The 24,152-nt window shown below is 36.2% G+C and overlaps 1 protein-coding gene across 3 annotated transcripts in view; it reads left to right on the forward strand.

The window, feature by feature from the left end:
• The window catches only part of LOC145690467 (uncharacterized), a 160,872-nt gene that overhangs the window by 30,534 nt on the left and 106,186 nt on the right, over positions 1-24,152 (forward strand). Inside the window, exon 1 of one of the 3 annotated variants that reach the window (XM_081765377.1) lies at positions 14,908-15,063. The exons of the other annotated variants lie outside the window; for them this stretch is intronic. Coding sequence (XP_081621503.1) covers positions 15,033-15,063 — 31 coding nt within the window. The 5' untranslated portion in view covers positions 14,908-15,032. Of the gene's footprint in view, positions 1-14,907; positions 15,064-24,152 lie in introns of those variants that run through there. 3 annotated transcript variants of the gene reach the window in all.

Genomic DNA, 24,152 nt, shown 5'->3' on the forward strand with positions numbered 1-24,152 from the left:
AGGGGCGTATATTGTTGTCTTACCCTTATGTCATCATCATCATCATCATCAACAACAACAACATATGAAAATGAATGCCTACAAGTAGTAGGCCCCGGCGTTTGCCCGAATGACTCATCCTCACTCTCTTTCATGACCGGGGTGAAAGGTCAATGACCTTGGCCCGGGGTCAATGACCTAGGGGTACATAGGACCACCCCCTCTAAATTTTGGCAGGGGAACCATGGCCCACCCCCTAAATTTTGGCAGGGGTACATAGGACCACCCCCCTTAAATTTTGGAAATTGCCAAATCTAAAAATTTGGTGTGGTAGCGTAGGACCATAGTATGTACCTCTATCAGTATTGGGTGTCTATGTCGTTCCCTTTCTTGGGTAAAAAATTGCCAAAAATTCAAATTTCGGGGTTTTTTTACCTAATTTATCCCCTTTGATGAGGTATTATTACCCTATATAGTTATATGGACGTATACAGGGGTTCATTACCTTTCATAACATATGGGTATATTAATGCACCCCTTGAAAAATTTGGGAGGGGTACCTTGGCCCACCTCTTAAATTTTGGAAATTGACCAAATTAAACATTGGGTATTATAGTACAGGACCCTAATATGTATCATGATAAATTTGGGCGGTCCACCTCGTTTCCTTCTAGGGGTACAAAATTGCCAAAATTTTAGTACAACCACGTGTTTGGTTTTTGGTCGATTTTATCCCCTTTGATGAGGTGTTATTATCCTATATAGTTATATGGGCGTATACAGGGTTCATTACCTTTCATAACATATGGGTATATTAATGCACCCCTTGAAAAATTTGGGAGGGGTACCTTGGCCCACCTCTTAAATTTTGGAAATTGACCAAATTAAACATTGGGTATTATAGTACAGGACCCTAATATGTATCATGATAAATTTGGGCGGTCCACCTCGTTTCCTTCTAGGGGTACAAAATTGCCAAAATATAAACGTAAGCAATACGTTATACCACGTGTTTGGTTTTTGGTTGATTTTATCCCCTTTGATGAGGTGTTATTATCCTATATAGTTATATGGGCGTATACAGGGGTTCATTACCTTTCATAACATATGGGTATATTAATGCACCCCTTGAAAAATTTGGGAGGGGTACCTTGGCCCACCCCTTATGTTTTGGAAATTGACCAAATTAAACATTGGGTATTATAGTACAGGACCCTAATATGTATCATGATAAATTTGGGCGGTCCACCTCGTTTCCTTCTAGGGGTACAAAATTGCCAAAATTTTAGTACAACCACGTGTTTGGGTTTTGGTCGATTTTATCCCCTTTGATGAGGTGTTATTATCCTATATAGTTATATGGTCATGTATAGGGGTCCATTACCTTTCATAAGATATGGGTACATGTGTGCACTCCTTTAAAAATTTGTGAGGAGTACCTTGGTCCACCCCTTAAATTTTAGAAATTGCTCATTTTATATATTTGGTATTATAGTACTGGACCCTAACATGTATTATGATAAATTTGGGTAGTTCACCTCGTTCCTTTTAGGGGTACGAAATTGCCAAATTTTAGTACAACCACGTGTTTGTTTTGGCTCAATTTATCCCCCTTGGATGAGGTCCTATTACCTTATATGATTATATGGTTATGTATATTGGTCCATTCCTATTATAAGACATGGGTATATTGATGCACCCTTTAAAAATTTGGGAGGGGTACCTTGGCCCATCTCTTTATTTTGGAAATTGCCCAATTTAAACATTTGGTATAATAGTATAAGACCCTAATATATATTACTATAAATTTGGGTGGTTCATCTCGTTCCCTTTCATGGGTACGAAATTGCCAAATTTTAGTACAACCACGTGTTTCGTTTTGACCTAATTTATTCCCTTGGATGATGTCCTATTACCTAATATGATTATATGGTCTTGTATAAGGTCCATTTTCTATCATAAGATATAGGTACATTGATGCACCCCTTTAAATTTTGGGAGGTGTACCATAGCCAATCCCTTAAATTTTGGAAATTTTTCAATTTAAGCATTCGCTATCATAGTACATGACCTCAATATGTATCATGATAAATTTGGGTGGTCCACCTTGTTCCCCTTCATGACTAAAAAAAATGCCAATATATAAACATAAGCAATATGTTGTATCACGTGTTTGGTTTTTGGCCCAATTTATCCCGTTTGATGCGGTCTTATTACCGTATATGTTTATATGGTCATGTATATAGGTTCATTTCATATCATAAGACATGAGTACATTGATGCACCCTTTAAAATTTGGGAGGGGTATCTTGACTCATCCACTCAGTTTTAGAAATTGTTTAATATAAGCATTTGGTATCTTCGTACAGGTCTTCAATATGTACCACTACAAATTTGGATGGTCCACATCGTTCCCTTTCATGGGTAAAGAACTACCAAAAATCAAATTTCGGAGGTTATTGACTCCTATTTAGCACGTTATATGGTTTATTACCTCTATATGTTTATGTTCTCTTTTAAATTTGGGAATTATAAAATAACATAATTTGGTAAACGTTTTCTAGGACCCATTGGTGTTTCTCTTATGGCCAAATATTCAAAATTTAAAGGTTATTAACCGGCTTTATTATTAAATGAGTACAGGATTTATTACTTTTTCATAAGACACAGGTGTATTTGTGTACCAATCTTAAATTTTGGGAGGGGTACATTTCTTATTGTCATATCAATAATTGGTAATTGTTCTTTGGGTAAATCATTGTGATCACGTGATCAGTTATTGACCTATGATGGGATTAGGAGTCCAGGACATTGGTACATTTAAACTTTGTAGGATAATTTGAGAATGCGTCATTGGTATTGATTATTACAGCCAAATATAAACGTAAGCAATACGATGTACCACGTGATTGACCTTGATGAGGTAGTGTACAGGGATACGTAGCTAACCTTATTGAATCTTATGACTCATAGTCTTAAGGGAATACATGCTACAACACTGGCAAAGTTATTGTTGATGTAATTTGATTGGTTGATCACTATCTTTCGTGCAATCTGATTGGCTGATCACTATCTTTCGTACAATCTGATTGGTTGCTGATTTTCAAATCTTTGCTGCATTCAGTTTTAAGTTTTGTTTAACATTTAAAAATCTTGGTTTCGTTCAACATTTTGCACTCACTGATAAATATGATCAAAACCGTTTTATTTGTTAATCGAATAGTTAAAAACCGGATAAAGTTTGACGGTTAACCGTGAAACGTAAAATTTTTTTAGTTTGAAAATTTTTTGTTTGAAAGTTTTTGTTTGAAAACTCTTGTTTCAAATTTGTGTTTGAATTTTTTTGTTTCAGAATTTTGTTTGAAATTTGTTTCAAAATTTTTTGTTTGAAAATTTTTTTGTTTGAAATTTTTTGTTGCAAAATTTTGTTTAAAAATTTTTTGTTTAAAAGTTTTTGTTCGAAATTTTTGTTTTGAAATTTTTCGTTTCCAAATTTTTTTGTTTCGAATTTTTTTCGTTTCAAAATTTTGTTTGAATTTTTCGTTTCCAAATTTTTTCGTTTCAAAAATTTTGTTTCAAAGTTTGGTTTGACATTTTTAAAAGTTTGTGCACTCATTAGTAAAGAACCTGAACTGTTTAGAACAAAAACCTCTGGCAACATTGTGGTGCAATAGTACACGTGAGAACATGATGTTGCAACGTCATCAGTTTTGCATCATATATAAGTATCGTTCGAGTTAGTATTCATGATAACATCATCATGGCTACTTGTCTACAGTTTCTAAACACACGTGATGTGATGAAATCATTTACCAAGATTACTGATTTACAACAGAATGTACCTTATAGAATCTTAGCTAGCCAAATGATCCCTACAAAGTTTGGATTAAGAATCGTAGTGAAGCTTGAAAATGATAAGAATATAATTTTACCAGCAAGATATTTACCCATGGAAGCATCAAAACAAGAAGAAGTGCTGCGTTTCTTAAATACTGGATCTGTATCTTTATGTTATAAAATACTCTTGGGTCGAAGTCATCAATTTGAATTTAGTACACAGCCAGATTCGTCAGCAGTTGTGATGAAATCATGAATTCAAGCGTCAGCACATTAGACATAGTTGTATGAATTTGGTTGGTCAGCATGACGTCAGTAACTGTGATGAAACCATGAATTCAAATGTCAGCACATTTCTTTCCAATGACGCCAGCCGTAGTTCTATAAATCAACCAATACACTGTCATCCCACGAAATCATTTGAGCAAGTGCTTTTCAGGAGGAAAGATGTGTACTTCTAACGATAAAGAGTTCATCTTCGCAAGCTATTATCCAATAAATATATTTCAAACAAAACTTGTGATGATTGGTATCAGTGCTAGAACATTTGAACCAGTGATTCGATTGGGAAAAGCAGAACAATTTGGTGTACAACTGACCTGCGAAGAATGGCAAATATTATGTTCACGAATCGACCAAATGAACGATTATTTTCATGATGAGCTAAATGTGACCATAGTCAAATCATTAGGCTCAAATCATGAAGTGGTGATGCGTACAGTCCTCGAAGAGAAGATGGTGCTGTTACGTAAAAAGAGTACATTCCATGTCCCTCGCAATATGGTGTATCTAACACAAACTGAATGGAACAAATTCATCAGCATATTTCAGTGTGTTAAACATGCAGTGGAAGTGTGCAACAAAACAAGTATATTCCTGAAAAAGTACTATTTTGAAAAATGTGTTATGCATATTGTACAACATGTATCTAGATATTGTGATGGTTGTCAACATCGTTCGTGGGTGCATACCTGTATTGATAAACAGTTTATTTGTGATCAAATGGACATTGAGTTTCCACCAATTGATATTGCAATAGACTTTAAAAGACTTCAACTGGAATTAAAATTATATGCTAAAGACAAACTAGTGCAAGAAGTTCAAAATACATTGTATCGACAATATCCAGATCATATATCTGGTATGGATGTATGTGGAGTGTAATAAAATGATCCATTTCAATGAATTGTGTTTTTTCATTTCAAGTACAACCCCATATTCTGATGTGTACTATTGCACCACAATGTTGCCAGAGGTTTTTGTTCTAAACAGTTCAGGTTCTTTACTAATGAGTGCACAAACTTTTAAAAATGTCAAAATTTTTGAAACGAAAAATTCAAACAAAATTTTGAAACGAAAAAAATTCGAAACAAAAAAATTTTAAACAAAAAAAATTTGGAAACGAATAATTTCAAAACAAAAATTTCGAACAAAAACTTTTAAACAAAAAATTTTTAAACAAAATTTTGCAACAAAAAATTTCAAACAAAACAATTTTCAAACAAAAAATTTTGAAACAAAGTTCAAACAAAATTCTGAAACAAAAAAATTCAAACACAAATTTGAAACAAGAGTTTTCAAACAAAAACTTTCAAACAAAAAATTTTCAAACTAAAAAAATTTTACGTTTCATGGTTAACCGTCAAACTTTATCCGGTTTTTAACTATTCGATTAACAAATAAAACGGTTTTGATCATATTTATCAGTGAGTGCAAAATGTTGAACGAAACCAAGATTTTTAAATGTTAAACAAAACTTAAAACTGAATGCAGCAAAGATTTGAAAATCAGCAACCAATCAGATTGTACGAAAGATAGTGATCAGCCAATCAGATTGCACGAAAGATAGTGATCAACCAATCAAATTACATCAACAATAACTTTGCCAGTGTTGTAGCATGTATTCCCTTAAGACTATGAGTCATAAGATTCAATAAGGTTAGCTATGTATCCCTGTACACTACCTCATCAAGGTCAATCACGTGGTACATCGTATTGCTTACGTTTATATTTGGCTGTAATAATCAATACCAATGACGCATTCTCAAATTATCCTACAAAGTTTAAATGTACCAATGTCCTGGACTCCTAATCCCATCATAGGTCAATAACTGATCACGTGATCACAATGATTTACCCAAAGAACAATTACCAATTATTGATATGACAATAAGAAATGTACCCCTCCCAAAATTTAAGATTGGTACACAAATACACCTGTGTCTTATGAAAAAGTAATAAATCCTGTACTCATTTAATAATAAAGCCGGTTAATAACCTTTAAATTTTGAATATTTGGCCATAAGAGAAACACCAATGGGTCCTAGAAAACGTTTACCAAATTATGTTATTTTATAATTCCCAAATTTAAAAGAGAACATAAACATATAGAGGTAATAAACCATATAACGTGCTAAATAGGAGTCAATAACCTCCGAAATTTGATTTTTGGTAGTTCTTTACCCATGAAAGGGAACGATGTGGACCATCCAAATTTGTAGTGGTACATATTGAAGACCTGTACGAAGATACCAAATGCTTATATTAAACAATTTCTAAAACTGAGTGGATGAGTCAAGATACCCCTCCCAAATTTTAAAGGGTGCATCAATGTACTCATGTCTTATGATATGAAATGAACCTATATACATGACCATATAAACATATACGGTAATAAGACCGCATCAAACGGGATAAATTGGGCCAAAAACCAAACACGTGATACAACATATTGCTTATGTTTATATTTTGGCATTTTTTTTAGTCATGAAGGGGAACAAGGTGGACCACCCAAATTTATCATGATACATATTGAGGTCATGTACTATGATAGCGAATGCTTAAATTGAAAAATTTCCAAAATTTAAGGGATTGGTTATGGTACACCTCCCAAAATTTAAAGGGGTGCATCAATGTACCTATGTCTTATGATAGAAAATGGACCCTATACAAGACCATATAATCATATTAGGTAATAGGACATCATCCAAGGGAATAAATTAGGTCAAAAACGAAACACGTGGTTGTACTAAAATTTGGCAATTTTCGTACCCATGAAAGGGAACGAGATGGACCACCCAAATTTATAGTAATATATATTAGGGTCTTATACTATTATACCAAATGTTTAAATTGGGCAATTTCCAAAATAAAGAGATGGGCCAAGGTACCCCTCCCAAATTTTTAAAGGGTGCATCAATATACCCATGTCTTATAATAGGAATGGACCAATATACATAACCATATAATCATATAAGGTAATAGGACCTCATCCAAGGGGGATAAATTGAGCCAAAACAAACACGTGGTTGTACTAAAATTTGGCAATTTCGTACCCCTAAAAGGAACGAGGTGAACTACCCAAATTTATCATAATACATGTTAGGGTCCAGTACTATAATACCAAATATATAAAATGAGCAATTTCTAAAATTTAAGGGGTGGGCCAAGGTACTCCTCACAAATTTTTAAAGGAGTGCACACATGTACCCATATCTTATGAAAGGTAATGGATCCCTATACATGACCATATAACTATATAGAATAATAACACCTCATCAAAGGGGATAAAATCGACCAAAACCCAAACACGTGGTTGTACTAAAATTTTGGCAATTTTGTACCCCTAGAAGGAAACGAGGTGGACCGCCCAAATTTATCATGATACATATTAGGGTCCTGTACTATAATACCCAATGTTTAATTTGGTCAATTTCCAAAATTTAAGGGGTGGGCCAAGGTACCCCTCCCAAATTTTTCAAGGGGTGCATTAATATACCCATATGTTATGAAAGGTAATGAACCCCTGTATACGCCCATATAACTATATAGGATAATAACACCTCATCAAAGGGGATAAAATCGACCAAAAACCAAACACGTGGTTGTACTAAAATTTTGGCAATTTTGTACCCCTAGAAGGAAACGAGGTGGACCGCCCAAATTTATCATGATACATATTAGGGTCCTGTACTATAATACCCAATGTTTAATTTGGTCAATTTCCAAAATTTAAGAGGTGGGCCAAGGTACCCCTCCCAAATTTTTCAAGGGGTGCATTAATATACCCATATGTTATGAAAGGTAATGAACCCCTGTATACGTCCATATAACTATATAGGGTAATAATACCTCATCAAAGGGGATAAATTAGGTAAAAAACCCCCGAAATTTGAATTTTTGGCAATTTTTTACCCAAGAAAGGGAACGACATAGACACCCAATACTGATAGAGGTACATACTATGGTCCTACGCTACCACACCAAATTTTTAGATTTGGCAATTTCCAAAATTTAAGGGGGGTGGTCCTATGTACCCCTGCCAAAATTTAGGGGGTGGGCCATGGTTCCCCTGCCATAATTTAGAGGGGGTGGTCCTATGTACCCCTAGGTCATTGACCCCGGGCCAAGGTCATTGACCTTTCACCCCGGTCATGAAAGAGAGTGAGGATGAGTCATTCGGGCAAACGCCGGGGCCTACTACTCTACATATATACAACAGTCTATACACATCGGAAGTTACGAGGGGAGAAGGTCCGGACACTACGGACAATCCCCTCCATAGTTTTCTTTCCTCCATTTCAGCTTCACGGTGTCGTCTACAGTCTGTCTATAGTTTGTGGTTGATTACTTGGCCATTTATTATTACTGTACCATTTTCCTGACGTATTGCTTCTCCGTTTTCCTCAATTATATGACCATTTTTACTTGCGCTTATCCGCCCCCCTTTTCTGTCATTATGTGCTACTCCTCTGCTCTCACTTGTCAGAGTATTGTCGAATATAATGTCACATTGTAGTATATGTTGTGCTTCTACGCATATTTTCATCGAACTCGCTCTATATTTCGTCTCATTATCCGCAACGTGTAGTATTGGCAGTGCCCCTACTCTTCCCCCCATAAGTACGGAACGGTTGCGATCGAGGGCTTTTCCCGTCTATGCATTTTAGTGTTCACTAACACAAATCGGTTGACCATAGTTTCGTTCCACATTTCGTGTGACACCAGAAAAAGTTCCCTTGTAAGTACAGTAAACCATTTTAAATTTAATTTCCTATGAACATAATTCATATTAAGTATGTTGTGTATGTTGTGATAACTGATGACTTAGGAAAAAATAAGTAAAAACTTTAGCTTTCTTAGTAAAAATAACTGTATACTGTTAGTATATATATATATATATATATATATATATATATATATATATATATATATATATATATATATATATATATATATATAATGCAGCAACTGAAATGTGTGGGGCAGGGGGCGGTAAATTGATGATAGATCGATCCAGTGCGCAGTAAAACTAGTTACGCCACTGGATAACACTAAACTATTTTATTAACCAACGTGGTAATTGTAGGATCACTCAAAAAATATGCAACCTCTACATGTTCTTAAAATACTATTGTACGAGGCGCACTTCAAAAGAAAGGGCCGATATTTAATTGGAAACAGGTAAGTAAATTTAGCAACTTTGTTTTATTGGGTAAAAAGAAGTACATATCCACTTTATTTTTCAACATAGTCACCATTATTTTCCAAGCACTTTCTGTACCGTGGAACAAGTTTTTTTTTATAGCCTCTGCATAGAAGTTCGCCGCCTGGGAGTTCAGCCACTTCAGCACTGCCGTTTTCAATTCATCAGGTTCTTCAAATCGTTGAGGTGAAAGCCACTTTTTTAAGGTGCAGAAACAGATGATAATCACTTGGTAATGGTGAAGCGACGATTTTCTTTAACTTTTTCATTCACTCGCTGCACCAAGTCGTCAGTCTGAATGCTTGGTCTTTCACTCTTCTCTTCGTCGTGGATATTTGTACGGCCTTCTTTGAATGCACGACACCATTGCCGTACCTTTCCTTCACTCATTACTTCACTGCACACAATTCTCTATGAATTTTAGCAGCACTTTGTCCTTTGGGCATGAAGAAATCTAATCACAGAGCGGACCTCCCACCTGGCGGGATTGTGTATGCGCACAGCTATTTTAACACGCTCCAGCACACACAAAAACAAACAGATGATAGCAAAACTATGGTTGGTTGATAGCCAATGGATCAAGTGATGTTACTGCGCAAGCGTGATTCGATCACTATTGCCAGTCGGTTATAATACAGGGTGTCCGAGAAGTCCTTCCCTGATTACAGAAATTGATAACTCAGGCTAGAAATAAGATAGAAATATGAAACTGGTGTTGAATTGTTTACAAACTATAAAAGTTTTGGTCACATCAGTACACTTCCACATGAGCACCCTTGGTAGCACGTAGCACATCTAGGCGATATTCAATTTCCATCCACACATTAGCCAACATCACTGGAGGGATCGATGCAACGACTGTGTTTATTCGTTGCTGCAGGGTTTCAAGATCTGGTACACGTGTTTGGTAGACCTCATCCTTGACATAACCCCATAAAAAGAAGTCTAATGGGGTTATGTCAGGAGAGCGTGGAGGCCAAGCTGTTGGTCCATCACGACCAATCCATCGCCCAGGAAATGTCCTATCGAGATAGGCACGGACGTCCAAACCCCAATGAGGTGGTGCACCGTCTTGCTGAAAAACGACATCGGGGCGATACTGAAGCAGCTGAGGAACAGCATACAGCTGCAACATATCCAGGTACACTGCAGATGTGATGGTATCTTCAGCGAAGAAGAATGGCCCGATAATTTGATCGTGCAATAACGCGCACCAAACATTCACCTTTGGACTGCCTCTGGTGAACTCCCTGACCTCCCTGGGGGGTTCTGAACCCCAAATGCGTACATTATGGCAATTCACTATTCCACTGACAAAGAATGTCGCTTCGTCGGAAAAGGCAATTCGTCTGAGATAACCATTATCGTCCGCAATACGTGATAGCATTTCGACCGCAAAGTCATATCGACGTGTACCGTCGTCGAGCAACAAGGCCTGAACGAGTTGCACTTTGTAAGCACGAAACAATAAACGTTTGTGCAAAATGTCATGGATAGAGCTTTTTGTTGGCATCTGTAATTCACGTGAGGCCCTGCTCGTGTCTGCTGAGGTTCTTGGTCGACCAGACCTCGGAAGGTCAGCAACCGACCCTGTGTTCTTGAACTTCTCATACCAGGCTTTAATGCTCTTGACATCAGGTGGAGTCCTCCCAAATGTTGTCTGGAACTGTCTCTGCACCGTGGTTGGTGATCGTGTCTCATGGTACCACAGGACACACTGTGCCTTCTCCTGGTTGGTTGGCATGGCTTCTTGGGCTTCTTGCTTACGTACTACAAACCTAAAAAAAAAAAAAAAAAATGAGACTTGGTAAAACAGAACAAACCTAACACAGATAAAAACTTTTATAGTTTGTAAACAATCCAACACCAGTTTCATATTTCTATCTTATTTCTAGCCTGAGTTATCAATTTCTGTAATCAGGGAAGGACTTCTCGGACACCCTGTAAAATATCGGCCCTTTCTTTTGAAATGCGCCTCGTATTTACATTAATAATCATGTTATAAAAACATGTGGTTATTTTTTCCTAGTCTACATATTGTTCTATATTTTAAACACACATGTACTTGAGAAAAATACATTTGGAGGGAAAATTGATTTTCAGACAATTCTTGAGATACACTATGTGATCAAAAGTATTCGGACACCCCCAAAACATACGTTTTTCATATTAGGTGCATTGTGCTGCCACCTACTGCCAGGTACTCATTATCAACGACCTCAGTAGTCATTAGACATTGTGAGAATGCAGAATGGGACGCTCCGCAGAACTTATTCACTTCGAACGTGGTCAGGTGATTGGATGTCACTTGTGTCAGAAGTCTGTACGCGAGATTTCCACACTCCTAAACATCCGTAGGTCGACTGTGTCTGATATGATAGTGAAGTGGAAACATGAACTGACACGTACAGCACAAACGCGTACAGGCCGATCTTGTTTGTTGACTGACAGAGACCGCCGACAGTTGAAGAGGATCATAAAGTGTAATAGGCAGACATCTATCCAGACCACCACACAAGAATTTCAAACTGCATCAGGATTCACTCCAAGTACTATGACAGGCGTGAGGTGAGAAAACTTGGATTTCATGGTCGAGCGGCTGCTCATAAGCCACACATCACGCAGGTAAATGCCAAACGACGCCTCGCTTGGTGTAAGGAACGTAAACATTGGGCGATTGAACATTGGAAAAACGTTGTGTGGAGTGGCGAATCACGGTACACAATGTGGCGATCCGATGGCAGGGTGTGGGTATGGCGAATGCCCGGTGAACGTAATCTGTCAGCGTGTGTAGTGCCAACAGTAAAATTCGGAAGTGATGGTGTTATGGTGTGGTCATGTTTTTCTTGATAGGGGCTTGCACCCCTTGTTGTTTTGCGTGGCACTCTCACAGCGCAGGCCTTCATTGATGTTTTAAGCGCCTTCTTGCTTCCCAGTTGAAGAGCCATTCAGGGATGGCGATTGCATCTTTCAACACGATCGAACACCTGTTCACACTGCACGGCCTATGGCGGAGTGGTTACACGACTATAGCATCCTTGTAATGGACTGGCCTGCACAGAATCCTGACTTGTATCCCATAGAACACCTTTGGGATGTTTTGGAATGCCACTTCGTGCCAGGCCTCACCGACCTACATCGATACCTCTCCTCAGTTCAGCACTCCGTGAAGAATGGGCTGCCATTCCCCAAGAAACCTTCCAGCACCTGATTGAAAGTATGTCTGCGAGAGTGGAAGCTGTCATCAAGGCTAAGGACGGGACAACACCATATTGAATTCCAGCAGTACCGATGGAGGGCGCCACAAACTTGTAAGTCATTTTCAGCCAGGTGTCCGGGTACTTTTGATCACATAGTGTATTATATTACTCATTATATCGAAGTAAAAACTGAAGAAAGTTCTTTGCTTCTTGAAGCTTATCGGCTCTTTTCGATACCTAGGCTATATAAGAGGTGGACCTACAGTTTAAAGTGGAACCGAACAACCGTAATGCCTTCAACACTCTCCCATCGGGAGTTGATGCAGGTACCCTGTGCACCAAGATTCATGCACTAGCCACCTGACCAGCGGGGAATGTAAAAACTGAAGGAAAGATGCACCTTAATGTGGAAATGAACAATAATACATTCTTAAAGTGTACGAAGAAAGAACAAGAGGATGTAAAAATTCTCCTTGATAAAGAGAAAATTGAAGAATTAAAGACATATACTGCATATGTAATAAATACTTAGGTAGCGTAATATCCTTGAATGGAAGAGTGAGGAAAAGGATAAAAACTAGGATAGCACAAACAAAACATGAATTCTACAAAAGGAAAGACTACTGGTATCAAGAAACATATCTGTAGCAACAAGGAAGAGACTTATTAAGAGCTTGGTATCCTGAAGAATGTGGACAGGAAACATGGACATTGGACACTAACCAAAATAGAAAATAAGTGAGTTTCGTCTCTTAAATTGTGAAACTACGACAGGCTTCAAAGTTAGAGGAGTGCAACATCCTAATAAGAAGAGATAGAGTCAACAGTTCCAGTTTCAATAGGCGGATAAGGGGGAAGCTGGAACTTATTCTTGGGATGGCGAATCTGTATATATATAATAAAACATTTCTCGTTAATTTTTTTCTCTATGAAACTTCAATATTAAAACAGCAAACGACAGATTTCGACAACTTCTGGTTTCAATAAAAAAAATTATAGTTGAGATCGAATTTATGGTTGGTACATGAAATTCATACTATAGAAACTGTTTTCGCTATCTATTACCGTTTACATTCTATGGATATCAATATCAAAACCGGAAGTTGTAGTAAATTCTACTACGACCGGAAGTAGTAGTAGGGTGTTAAGGACGGTGATAGTATATGTTATTGGAATGCTAAATCCATACACAAAAATATTTCTCACTATTTGTTACCGTTCTTCTCGTATAACAATCAATAATGAAGCTGGAAGTAAAAGAGAAGCAACTCCTGGTTAGAATTGAGGATATAGAGCCGATTAGGATCAATATTAAAACCGGAAGCTGCAATGAATTTCAATCATCTCCGCTTTTAATAGAGCAGGTGACCAGTCCACCTAAGCGTAGTCCTTGTTATATCGTTATTGATGCCAGATGAGGAAGAAGTCTCTAGCTTTCCAAACAACCAGATGGTTATTTATTTAACCTTATCTTAACTTTAATTTTTTACGTTACCCTTTAACATTTAACAGGAACTAGAATATGGGGCATCGATTGTTTCTTGAGGTCATATTTTTTGAAACTGAATTTCTTGTAGAGACTTTCCTTCAAAACATTGTAGTTATCTATACAGGAAATTACTAGTAAGAGCCGAAAAGAACATTTTGCATCCCGTTTCCATTTTTCTTACGACATCAGGCGACTTTGTAAAAAAAAAAAAAAAAAAAGGACAATTCTATTAAAAGCGGGACGTCTGGTTAGCTTGTAGTAGAGTGGTATGGTCTGAAAATGCAATGCTGAATCCGTATCAACAAATCATTTCGCTCTATCTTTTTTACTGTTTTTCCCTTATATCTATCGACAGAGAGACAGACGAACATGGCCGTTCTGTAAGACTTCCGATACTAATGAATATCGTAGTTTGGAAATTTGGAACAAAGTTGGATTAGTTTTAAGTGTGGTGCTGGAGAAGAATACTGGACGTGATTATCATGGATGGAGGAAACAAGTAACAAGACATGTATTAAAAGAAACAAACGGAAACCTTCTTTGGATCATATTAGAGAAGATAAAAAATAGGAAATACTGTAGTATGATCTACCTACTTCATCATTGAAAATGGTCCACACATTTCTGGATGGAAAATTTAAAGGAATAACTGGGCGTGAATGACCAAGAGTGAAGTAAATACGCGTGCGCGACATCAAAGGAAGAATACCCATATCAAGAGATCAAAAATGACACTAAATAGAAAGAAAATTTAACCCTTTCACATTGACCACCAACCTTCGAAGAAGAATATCGTATGCCAAGAAAAAACGTTCTTTTCGTATGAAGACATTTCGCACGTTCGCTCCACAGTAAACGGTATGTTAGAAATGTACTCATTTCCGTTACAGAACTTTCTACTTATGTACTGTCTATCTAATGGAGAGTCGTGAAAGAAAAGCGTCTTTTCACGAACACTGAAATGCATTTTGCTTATTAGCTAGTTCTTCACGTAACGGTTCTTTGTGCACTGTTTCCCAATTGTGATATTTAAAATATATGTATGCACACGCATTGGATTATTATGTCTGCAGGTACGTATGTTCTGTTACTTCTTTATTACTTGAGGGGATGAATCAACATGGGATTTGTGTAAAGATAGGAAAGGCTTTTATTAGATAAGTATTAAGGTGATGGAACTGAGTAATTAACCTTCGAAAGTTTTGTATCGAGTTGATTGAAAAGATTGTGGACTAAGTCGAGGTTCAATAATATGCTATACTTTAGCGAATGTGTAATTGTGTTGATGCTCTATGCAAAACAAACTAATGATGGTTTTAGCAGAGTTGCTGGGGTTTAAAGAGAATGCCTGTAGAAGAGGAAAATGAAATGAAATCTTTGTTTTACGTCCCACGTTTATGGCAATTAGGCTAAAGGAAACAGTAATGTTGAGAAATGAATGAAATGGTGGAATAAAGAAAGTGGGAGGAAACGGGAGAACTCCTAGAAAACCCACGCACACGGTGTTTGTCCACCACAAAGTTCACTTAGCGCGAGCTGGGATCGAATCAGGAACCCAATGCACCAGAAGTGAACACTCTACCCCTCCTGTAGAAGAGGAGTTTTGTACATACAAGTTTAAGTGGATTGTTTACCTTAACATAGAGGTGTGTTATGTTGTTAACTTGAAATGTCAAGGCGTTTTTAAGATTTCTCCTGTTTCTAGTTGGAAACAAAACTTCCGCGTCTGTAATTTTATTCCCATTTTTCACTAAAAAATGCTTAACCTATGAAATTTCTACCGCTACTACATTTATTTACGTAGTATTTGCTTCATTGTTAACAGTATGTACCGCTGCTGTTAGGAGTATTGCTTCACCGTGTCACCTTTAGCACACGCCAAACAATAGATTCAATCTGCTACTTAGCAGTGTACTCGTATTTTCACATATACTCCACATAAATAAATAATCTGTTCAAGTAGAATAATACCTATCAATTATTCTTAGCAATGAACGACATAACTTATAGCGTCATAAAAATTCGTTTATTTCGATTTTCTCGAAAATTACGCATGAGAATTTATCAGACCCGTAGCCAGCCTGATTTATTAGATGGGGCATAAATGAAGACTAAGGGGACAACACCATAAAATTATATATTTATTTATTATTTACAGAATCTGTATTTATTTTTGAATTATCGAAACCGTAAATTTTTGTTTCATTTTTATGTGCTTAATACAAGCTCTTTACGAAGTACTTTGTTTCATATTAATAATTAAGATTGAAGTATTTATTTTTTTAAACATTAGAACAAAATTATATTACAGCAATTTTAGATTATATCAATACAAAATAGAAGAATATGTTTAGTTCAATGTTTGCACTCAATTTTCTACCTTCCAAAATAAGCGAGACACTACAATTTATTAATATTCACAAACTAACGTTTTGGACTACGATACTGTTGTTTGGAAGTACATCTGGCATCCTTGGATGCTTGTCATGGTTGCAGTAATAGGATACAGTTTAAAATTCTTGAAATGGGTGAAGACAGTGGAAGATGTCTGGTGCATCTAGCAAGAAACATGTAATTTTACACAGAAATGAGTAGAATTCGCAAAGTTGAATTTAATTTGGTAAATATAGTTGCAAGAATTTCACTTGTTTTGAGTCAATTTGAAAATTCTCTTTAGCGATATTTTTAGAGGGGGCAAAAAATAATTTAGAGGAGGCAGTGCCTCCTCTAGCCCCTCCCTGGCTACGGGCCTGGAATTTACCCTTAATCATATCAGCATGGACGTAAGTTCGAATCTGCTTGTGTTAAATTGTAAACTGATACAAGATAAATTATTCGAAAAATGATATCATATGCATTTTGGCACTGGATGATCCACACATTATAAAAAGGTCAGTTTAGAATAGAAATTATCTAAAATATAATTTGCATTAAATAAAAATTATATTAGACTAACTAGGAGTTCAAAACAATTGTATGTGTCTGGGTGCCATAATGTCTTGACTCCGACACAGAAATCAAAGATTTTATTAGCACATAAATCAACAACAGATTATACACTGAAATGTGTATTTAAACGAACAGCTTGTCTGATTATTTCTCAATTACTTTTCACTATCTTATCACTAATTTTATCTGCACCTCTAAAATGAGTGTAACACGTCTCTAGAATGGTGGGTGAAAGCCTCTTGGGAAAAAGATCTTACAGTAGACCGAGAAAAAATTGAGAGGATAGTGTGAATTTGAATTATGGGAGTTAAGCAGTAATAATTCTGATAGAGATTGATTTCTTACATAACAAAAATCCACTGGGTAGCGGGCTTATGTTCCCATTGTGATGAATATTAGAGTTTTTCTTAAATTAACGATTCACTATCTTTTCCAACTGATAACACACTTCACTGGGCACCCATGACAAACCAACGTATTCAGATGAGGCCATTATAGGCGTTTACTGGTAAATCACAGAATTGATTTTAACATATTTATTAAAGATTTCGTGGTAAAAATAAAATATATCGCATAAGGTCTACGATTATAGAGATTCTGGATGGCTCATATTTTATTTTTAAATTCTAAAATTTTGCAATACAGCAGTTGGAAAAAAATTAAAATGGTCTGTGTTTACTTTAACGTCCCACTGTTATGCCATGGGGCGAAAGGAGACGGATGATTAACAAAAGTGAAATATTGGGAAATTATCTGTAGAATGAGGATGTGAAAGGAAACCGCAGAACTTCGAGAAAACCCATAACCAATGATACAACTTGGAGAAGTTAGAATAGTTAACACGATTTTCATCGCTACTTCCTTAAAATTCTAACTACATAAAATGACAAAATAAACGGGTACTTATGGTTTACGTGGAAAGTTGAAATTTGGCATGATTATAGCTTCTCGGGATTAACCCTCAGGAAAGCTGCCAAAAGTGAATATTTTTCACTTTTAGGGGGTCTAAAGGGGAAATGATGAAATTCCCTGTGTTATTTATGGGCCTTTTTTGGACCTATAATCCCATGTTTTAGGCACTTCAAATCGGAATAAAAACTTGAAATTCGGTATGTTTGTACGTTTTTGTTAACGTTACCTAAGTAAATCACTAAAAATGAAAGTGTTTTTTTTTTTTTTTAACTTTAGAGTGATTTTATGGAGAACTAAAAATCTTCTTCATGTCATTTATAAAGAACGCCTTTTACACTCCCAAAATTATTGGGCACTTCCTATAAGGCTACAGTGATTAATTTTGACATGATTGTAGCTTTTCTGGGACTAATTGGCAGGAAAATTACCAAAAGTGAATATTTTTTAATTTTTAGAGGGTCTAAAGGGGCGATGAAGAAATTCCATGTTATTTAAATAGTCCTTTTTTGGACCTATAATTTCATATTTTAGGTACTTGGAATTGGAATAATTTGAAATTCGGTATGCTTATGCATTTTCGTAAGCGTTATCTAAGTAAAGCACTAAAAATAAAATATTTCGACTGTAGAGTGCTTTTATGGGGAACTGGAAAATCTTCCCTATGTTATTTAAATGGAACATCTTCTACACCCCAAAATGTTCTTCCGGCAGTATTAGAATGATGAACTTTGTCATGATTGTGGCCTTCCGGGATTAACCTACAGAAAAATTGCCAAAAGTGAATATTTTTAGTTTTTAAGGGGTCTAAAGGGGGATGAAGAAATTCCCATTTTATTTAAATTGACGTTTTCTTGGGATACGAAATCTTATCTTTTAGATAGTTGAAATACGAAAAGAAACTTGAAATTTGGAAAAATTGTGGGCTTAACAGGTGCGAGGCTGTAGGCCAAGTAAACGCGGGGTTCAGGGGTCGAAGCTTCCAGCTGGATAAGATGAAACGTTAAGAGCAAATGCACGAAATTTACTCATGATGCAAAGGATGATACATAAAAGACGAGAGACCGTAGGCCGAGCAAACGCAGGGGTCTGGGGGCGGAACGGAAGCTAGCTAAAGGCTAGTCTATATTATAAAATTGAAAGTGACTATGTTTGTGCCTCCTAATTTCTTGAACCACCTAACCGATCTCGATCAAATTTTTAACGTGAATGGAGTTCTGGGCTGAGAGTGTTTTTATATATTCACTTTGAAGGTAGTGCTTAGGGGAGAGGGATGAGGAGGAGTTATAAAAAAAAATAAAACTTCATAACTTTTGAAACAAATGACCAATCTCGATCAAATTTTTAACGTACATGAGGTTCGAGCCTGGAATGTTTTTAACACCCGTGAAGTTAGCGACCAAAGGTTTAATAAATCGATATTTTTTTTTAAAGTTCTGAGTAGCACTCAAAGAGTTCTAAAGTTCTTGCTAGGTTAGACCAATAGTTCTGGGTAAATAAAGATTTTATAGCGATTTTAAAGTTTCGGTGCTAACTTCACGCAACACCAAAAATCTTAAAATCTAAATTTTTTTTAGAGTTCTGAGTAGCACTCAAAGAGTTCTAGAGTTCTTGATAGGTTAGACCAATAGTTCTGGTTAAATAAAGATTTTATAGCCATTTTAAAGTTTCGGTGCTAACTTCACGCAACACCAAAAATCTTAAAATCTCTATATTTTTTTAGAGTTCTGAGTAGCACTCAAAGAGTTCTAGAGTTCTTGCTAGGTTAGACCAATAGTTCTGGGTAAATAAAGATTTTATAGCCATTTTAAAGTTTCGGTGCTAACTTCACGCAAAACCAAAAATCATAAAATGTCTATATTTTTTAGAGTTCTGAGCAGCACTCAAAGAGTTGTACAGTTCCTGATAGATTAGACCAACAGTTCTGGGTAAATAGAGATTTTATAGCGATTTTAAAGTTTCGGTGCTAACTTCACGTAAAACCAAAAATCTCAAAATTTCTATATTTTTTAGAGTTCTGAGTAACACTCAAAGAGTTCTAGAGTTCTTGCAATGTTAGACCAATAATTCTCGGTAAATAAAGATTTTATATCGATTTTAATGTTTCAGTGCTACCTTCACGCAAAACCAGAAATCATAAAATGTCTATATTTTTTAGAGATCTGAGTAGCACTCAAAGAGTTCTAGAGTTCTTGCTAGGTTAGACCTATAGTTCTGGGTAAATAAAAATTTTATAATGATTTAAAGTTTCGCTGCTACCTTCACGCAAAACCAGAAATCATAAAATGTCTATATTTTTAGAGTTCTCAGTAGTACTCAAAGAGTTCTAGAGTTCTTGCTAGGTTAGACCTATAGTTCTGGGTAAATAAAAAGTTTATAATGATTTAAAGTTTCGCTGCTACCTTCACGCAAAACCAAAAATCATTAAATATCTATATTTTTTACAGTTCTGAGTAGCACTCAAAGAGTTCTAGAGTTCCAGCTAAGTTAGACCAATAGTTCTGGGTAAATAAAGATTTTATATTGATTTTAATATTTCGGTGCTACCTTCACGCAAAACAGAAAATCTTTAAATGGCTATATTTTCTTAGAGTTGTGAGTAGCACTCAAAGAGTTCTAGAGTTCTTCACAGTTTAGACCAATAGTTGTTTGTAAATAAAAATTTTATAGCAATTTTAAAGTTTCGGTGCTAACTTCACGCAACACCAAAAATTTTAAAATGTGGACACTTTTTAGAATTCTGAGTAGCACTAAAAGAGTTCTAGAGTTCTTGATAGGTTAGACCAATAGTTCTGGGTAAATAAAGATTTTATAGCGATTTTAATGTTGAGGAGCTACCTTCACGCAAAAACAAAAAACATAAAATGTCTATATTTTTTAGAGTTCTGAGTAGCACTCAAAGAGTACTAGAGCTCCTGCTAGGTTAGACCAATAGTTCTGGGTAAATAAAGATTTTATATTGATTTTAAAGTTTCGATGCTACATTCACGCAAAAACAAAAATCATAATAGCTGTATATTTTTAGAGTTCTGAGTAGCACTCAAAGAGTTCTAGAGTTCTTCATAGGTCAGACCAATAGTTCTGGGTAAATAAAGATTTTATAGTGATTTAGAAGTTTTTGTGCTAACTTCACGCAACACCAAAAATCTTAAAATCTCTATATTTTTTTAGAGTTCTGAGTAGCACTCAAAGAGCTCTAGAGTTCTTGATAGATTAGACCGATAGTTCTGGGTAAATAAAGATTTTATAGCGATTTTAAAGTTTCGGTGCTAACTTCACGCAACACCAAAAATCTTAAAATCTCTATATTTTTTTAGAATTCTGAGTAGCACTCAAAGAGTTCTAGAGTTCTTGATAGGTTAGACCAATAGTTCTGGGTAAATAAAGATTTTATAGCGATTTTAAAGTTTCGGTGGTCACTTCACGTAACACCAAAAATCTTAAAATCTAAATTTTTTTTAGAGTTCTGACAAGGAAGGGTCACGCAGTGGCTCCGCTGAGATCCGAACGAGACAGTTGTGTTTGCATTTGAAATGCTATAACTAGATGAATCCCAAAGTTATACGTGCCACCGGGAGGAATATCGTGAGTTACAACATATTTTGTAATGTAAGAACTACAAAAAATTACATGGCAGAATAGTTTGAACCGAGTCATTTGTTCGGAAACGGTTGGGTAAGTGGAAAACTCGACCAACAAGTATCCCATCATTTTCAACGACAAACTTTTTGGGGTAAAAAACTTTGTCCCAGGGTCCCCCGCAGGGTCCCAGACGGGGTCCAACTCAAAATTTTCAAATAGCAAGGGGGGTTAAGTGGCACATCATTTGAAAGCTGTTGTAAAATGAAAGAAAATGCAGCAGGTCTCGACTCTCTACAACAACCCTGTGCAAAATGGCGACGGGTCAAAGTGTAAACAAAAACTTAATTGAAAAGTCCATGGTCACCCCTATAAATCGGAAATGGTGAGACAAATGTGAAAACAGAAAAGGATGTGTGGTATTATTTTCAAAGTATAACGTTTTAAGTGAAAACTTCTTGTCCCAGGGTCCCCACATGGTCCCAGGTGGGGTCCAACTAAAAAATTTCAAATGGCAAGGGAGGTAGGACATCGTTTGAAAGCTCTTGTTAAGTGAAAGAAGATGGAGCACGTCTCGACTTTCTACGACAACCCTGTCCAAAATTGCGGTGGGTCAAAATGTAAACAAATTGGAAAACAATCCAAGATGGCCGCTTAAAACCTATATCGAAAGGATAAGCATACCAAACTGCTGAAGCTAGGAAAACAAATTTGGCATTAATGTTGATTAGTAAGTGACTAAAATATGCAAAATGTTCAAAAACGCGACATCTTGAGTTCAAAATGCCGCACTATGCATCGAACGCATATCCAGCTCACACCACTGGTGTTGGAAAAGTGAACGTTTATGGTTAATAGTCCACAAAATATCAAAGAGTATAATCTGTAATCCAATATGGCTGCCAGCGTGAAAAATGAGTTTGTATATAAACATGTTATTTCTTGGAATACTGTGACCAAGCCAACAAAGTTTGACGCAGTTCGATGTACTGAAATGACTTACATATGTTTGGTTCTACTTGCCAATCTTGCAAATGATTTTTTTTTATTTGGTATTGTTTGAAGTATTGAGATCAAACAACGAATGACATACAAATGTAACCATCACGAATACGTTATAATAGAGCCCCCAACTTACTGGTGCAGCAAGTTCTTTCTGTATGAACTACGTATGACAAAATTAGAAAAATACCCGAAGGTATTCAACTTTTTATTTTTCCTACTATGAGTAGGAAGTCATAGTTGTGTGTTCATCGCATATTTGTTATATTCAAGTAAATAATGCCGAGAGAACCGTGACGAACGTGCATTAAGAAGAAACCATATATGTGTTGTTACCGAATGAAATAATAGTTGAAGTGAATCGAAATTCAATTGTTCTTTAGTCTTCCTAGTATTTCTAAATACATAATAGAGAAAAATAGAGTTAGATTTGTACTGTTATGAATGGCATAGGTTTTAAGCGGCCATCTTGGATTCAAGGTGGCCATAGTTTTTTAATTAAGCTTTTATTTACATTTTGACCCGCCACAATTTTGGACAGGGTTGTCGTAGAAAGTCAAGACTTGCTCCATCTACTTTCATTTAACAAGATCTTGCAAACGATGAGCTTCTTAACCTCTCTTGCCATTTGAAACTTTTTAGTTGGACCCCACCTGGGACTCTGTGGGTACCCTGGGACAAGACGTTTTCACTTAAATTGTTGTACTTTGAACATAATGCCAGACTCCCTTCCTATTTTCAAGTCTCACCATTTCCGATTTATAGGGGTGCCCATGGACTTTTCAATTAAGTTTTTGTTTACATTTTGATCCTCCGTCATTTTGCACAGGGTTGTTGTAGAGAGTCGAGACTTGCTGCATTTTCTTTCATTTTACAACAGCTTTCAAATGATGTGCCACTTAACCCCCCTTGCTATTTGAAAATTTTGAGTTGGACCCCGTCTGGGACCCTGCGGGGGACCCTGGGACAAAGTTTTTTACCCCAAAAAGTTTGTCGTTGAAAATGATGGGATACGTGTTGGTCGAGTTTTCCACTTACCCAACCGTTTTCGAACAAATGACTCGGTTCAAACTATTCTGCCATGTAATTTTTTTGTAGTTCTTACATAACAAAATATGTTGTAACTCACGATATTCCTCCCGGTGGCACGTATAACTTTGGGATTCATCTAGTTATAACATTTCAAATGCAAACATAATTGTCTCGTTCGGATCTCAGCGGAGCCACTGCGTGACCCTTCCTTGTGAGTAGCACTCAAAGAGTTCTAGAGTTCTTGATAGGTTAGACCAATAGTTCTGGGTAAATAAAGATTTTATAGCGATTTTAAAGTTTCGGTGCTAACTTCACGCAACACCAAAAATCTTAAAATCTCTATATTTTTTAGAGTTCTGAGTAGCACTCAAAGAGTTCTAGAGTTCCAGCTAAGTTAGACCAATAGTTCTGGGTAAATAAAGATTTTTATATTGATTTTAATATTTCGGTGCTACCTTCACGCAAAACAGAAAATCTTTAAATGGCTATATTTTCTTAGAGTTCTGAGTAGCACTCAAAGAGTTCTAGAGTTCTTCACAGTTTAGACCAATAGTTGTTTGTAAATAAAAATTTTATAGCAATTTTAAAGTTTCGGTACTAACTTCACGCAACACCAAAAATTATAAAATGTGGACACTTTTTAGAATTCTGAGTAGCACTCAAAGAGTTCTAGAGTTCTTCATAGGTCAGA

Source organism: Thermobia domestica, chromosome 7, assembly GCF_964235325.1.
Source record: "Thermobia domestica chromosome 7, izTheDome1.hap1.1, whole genome shotgun sequence".
Taxonomy (NCBI): domain Eukaryota; kingdom Metazoa; phylum Arthropoda; class Insecta; order Zygentoma; family Lepismatidae; genus Thermobia; species Thermobia domestica.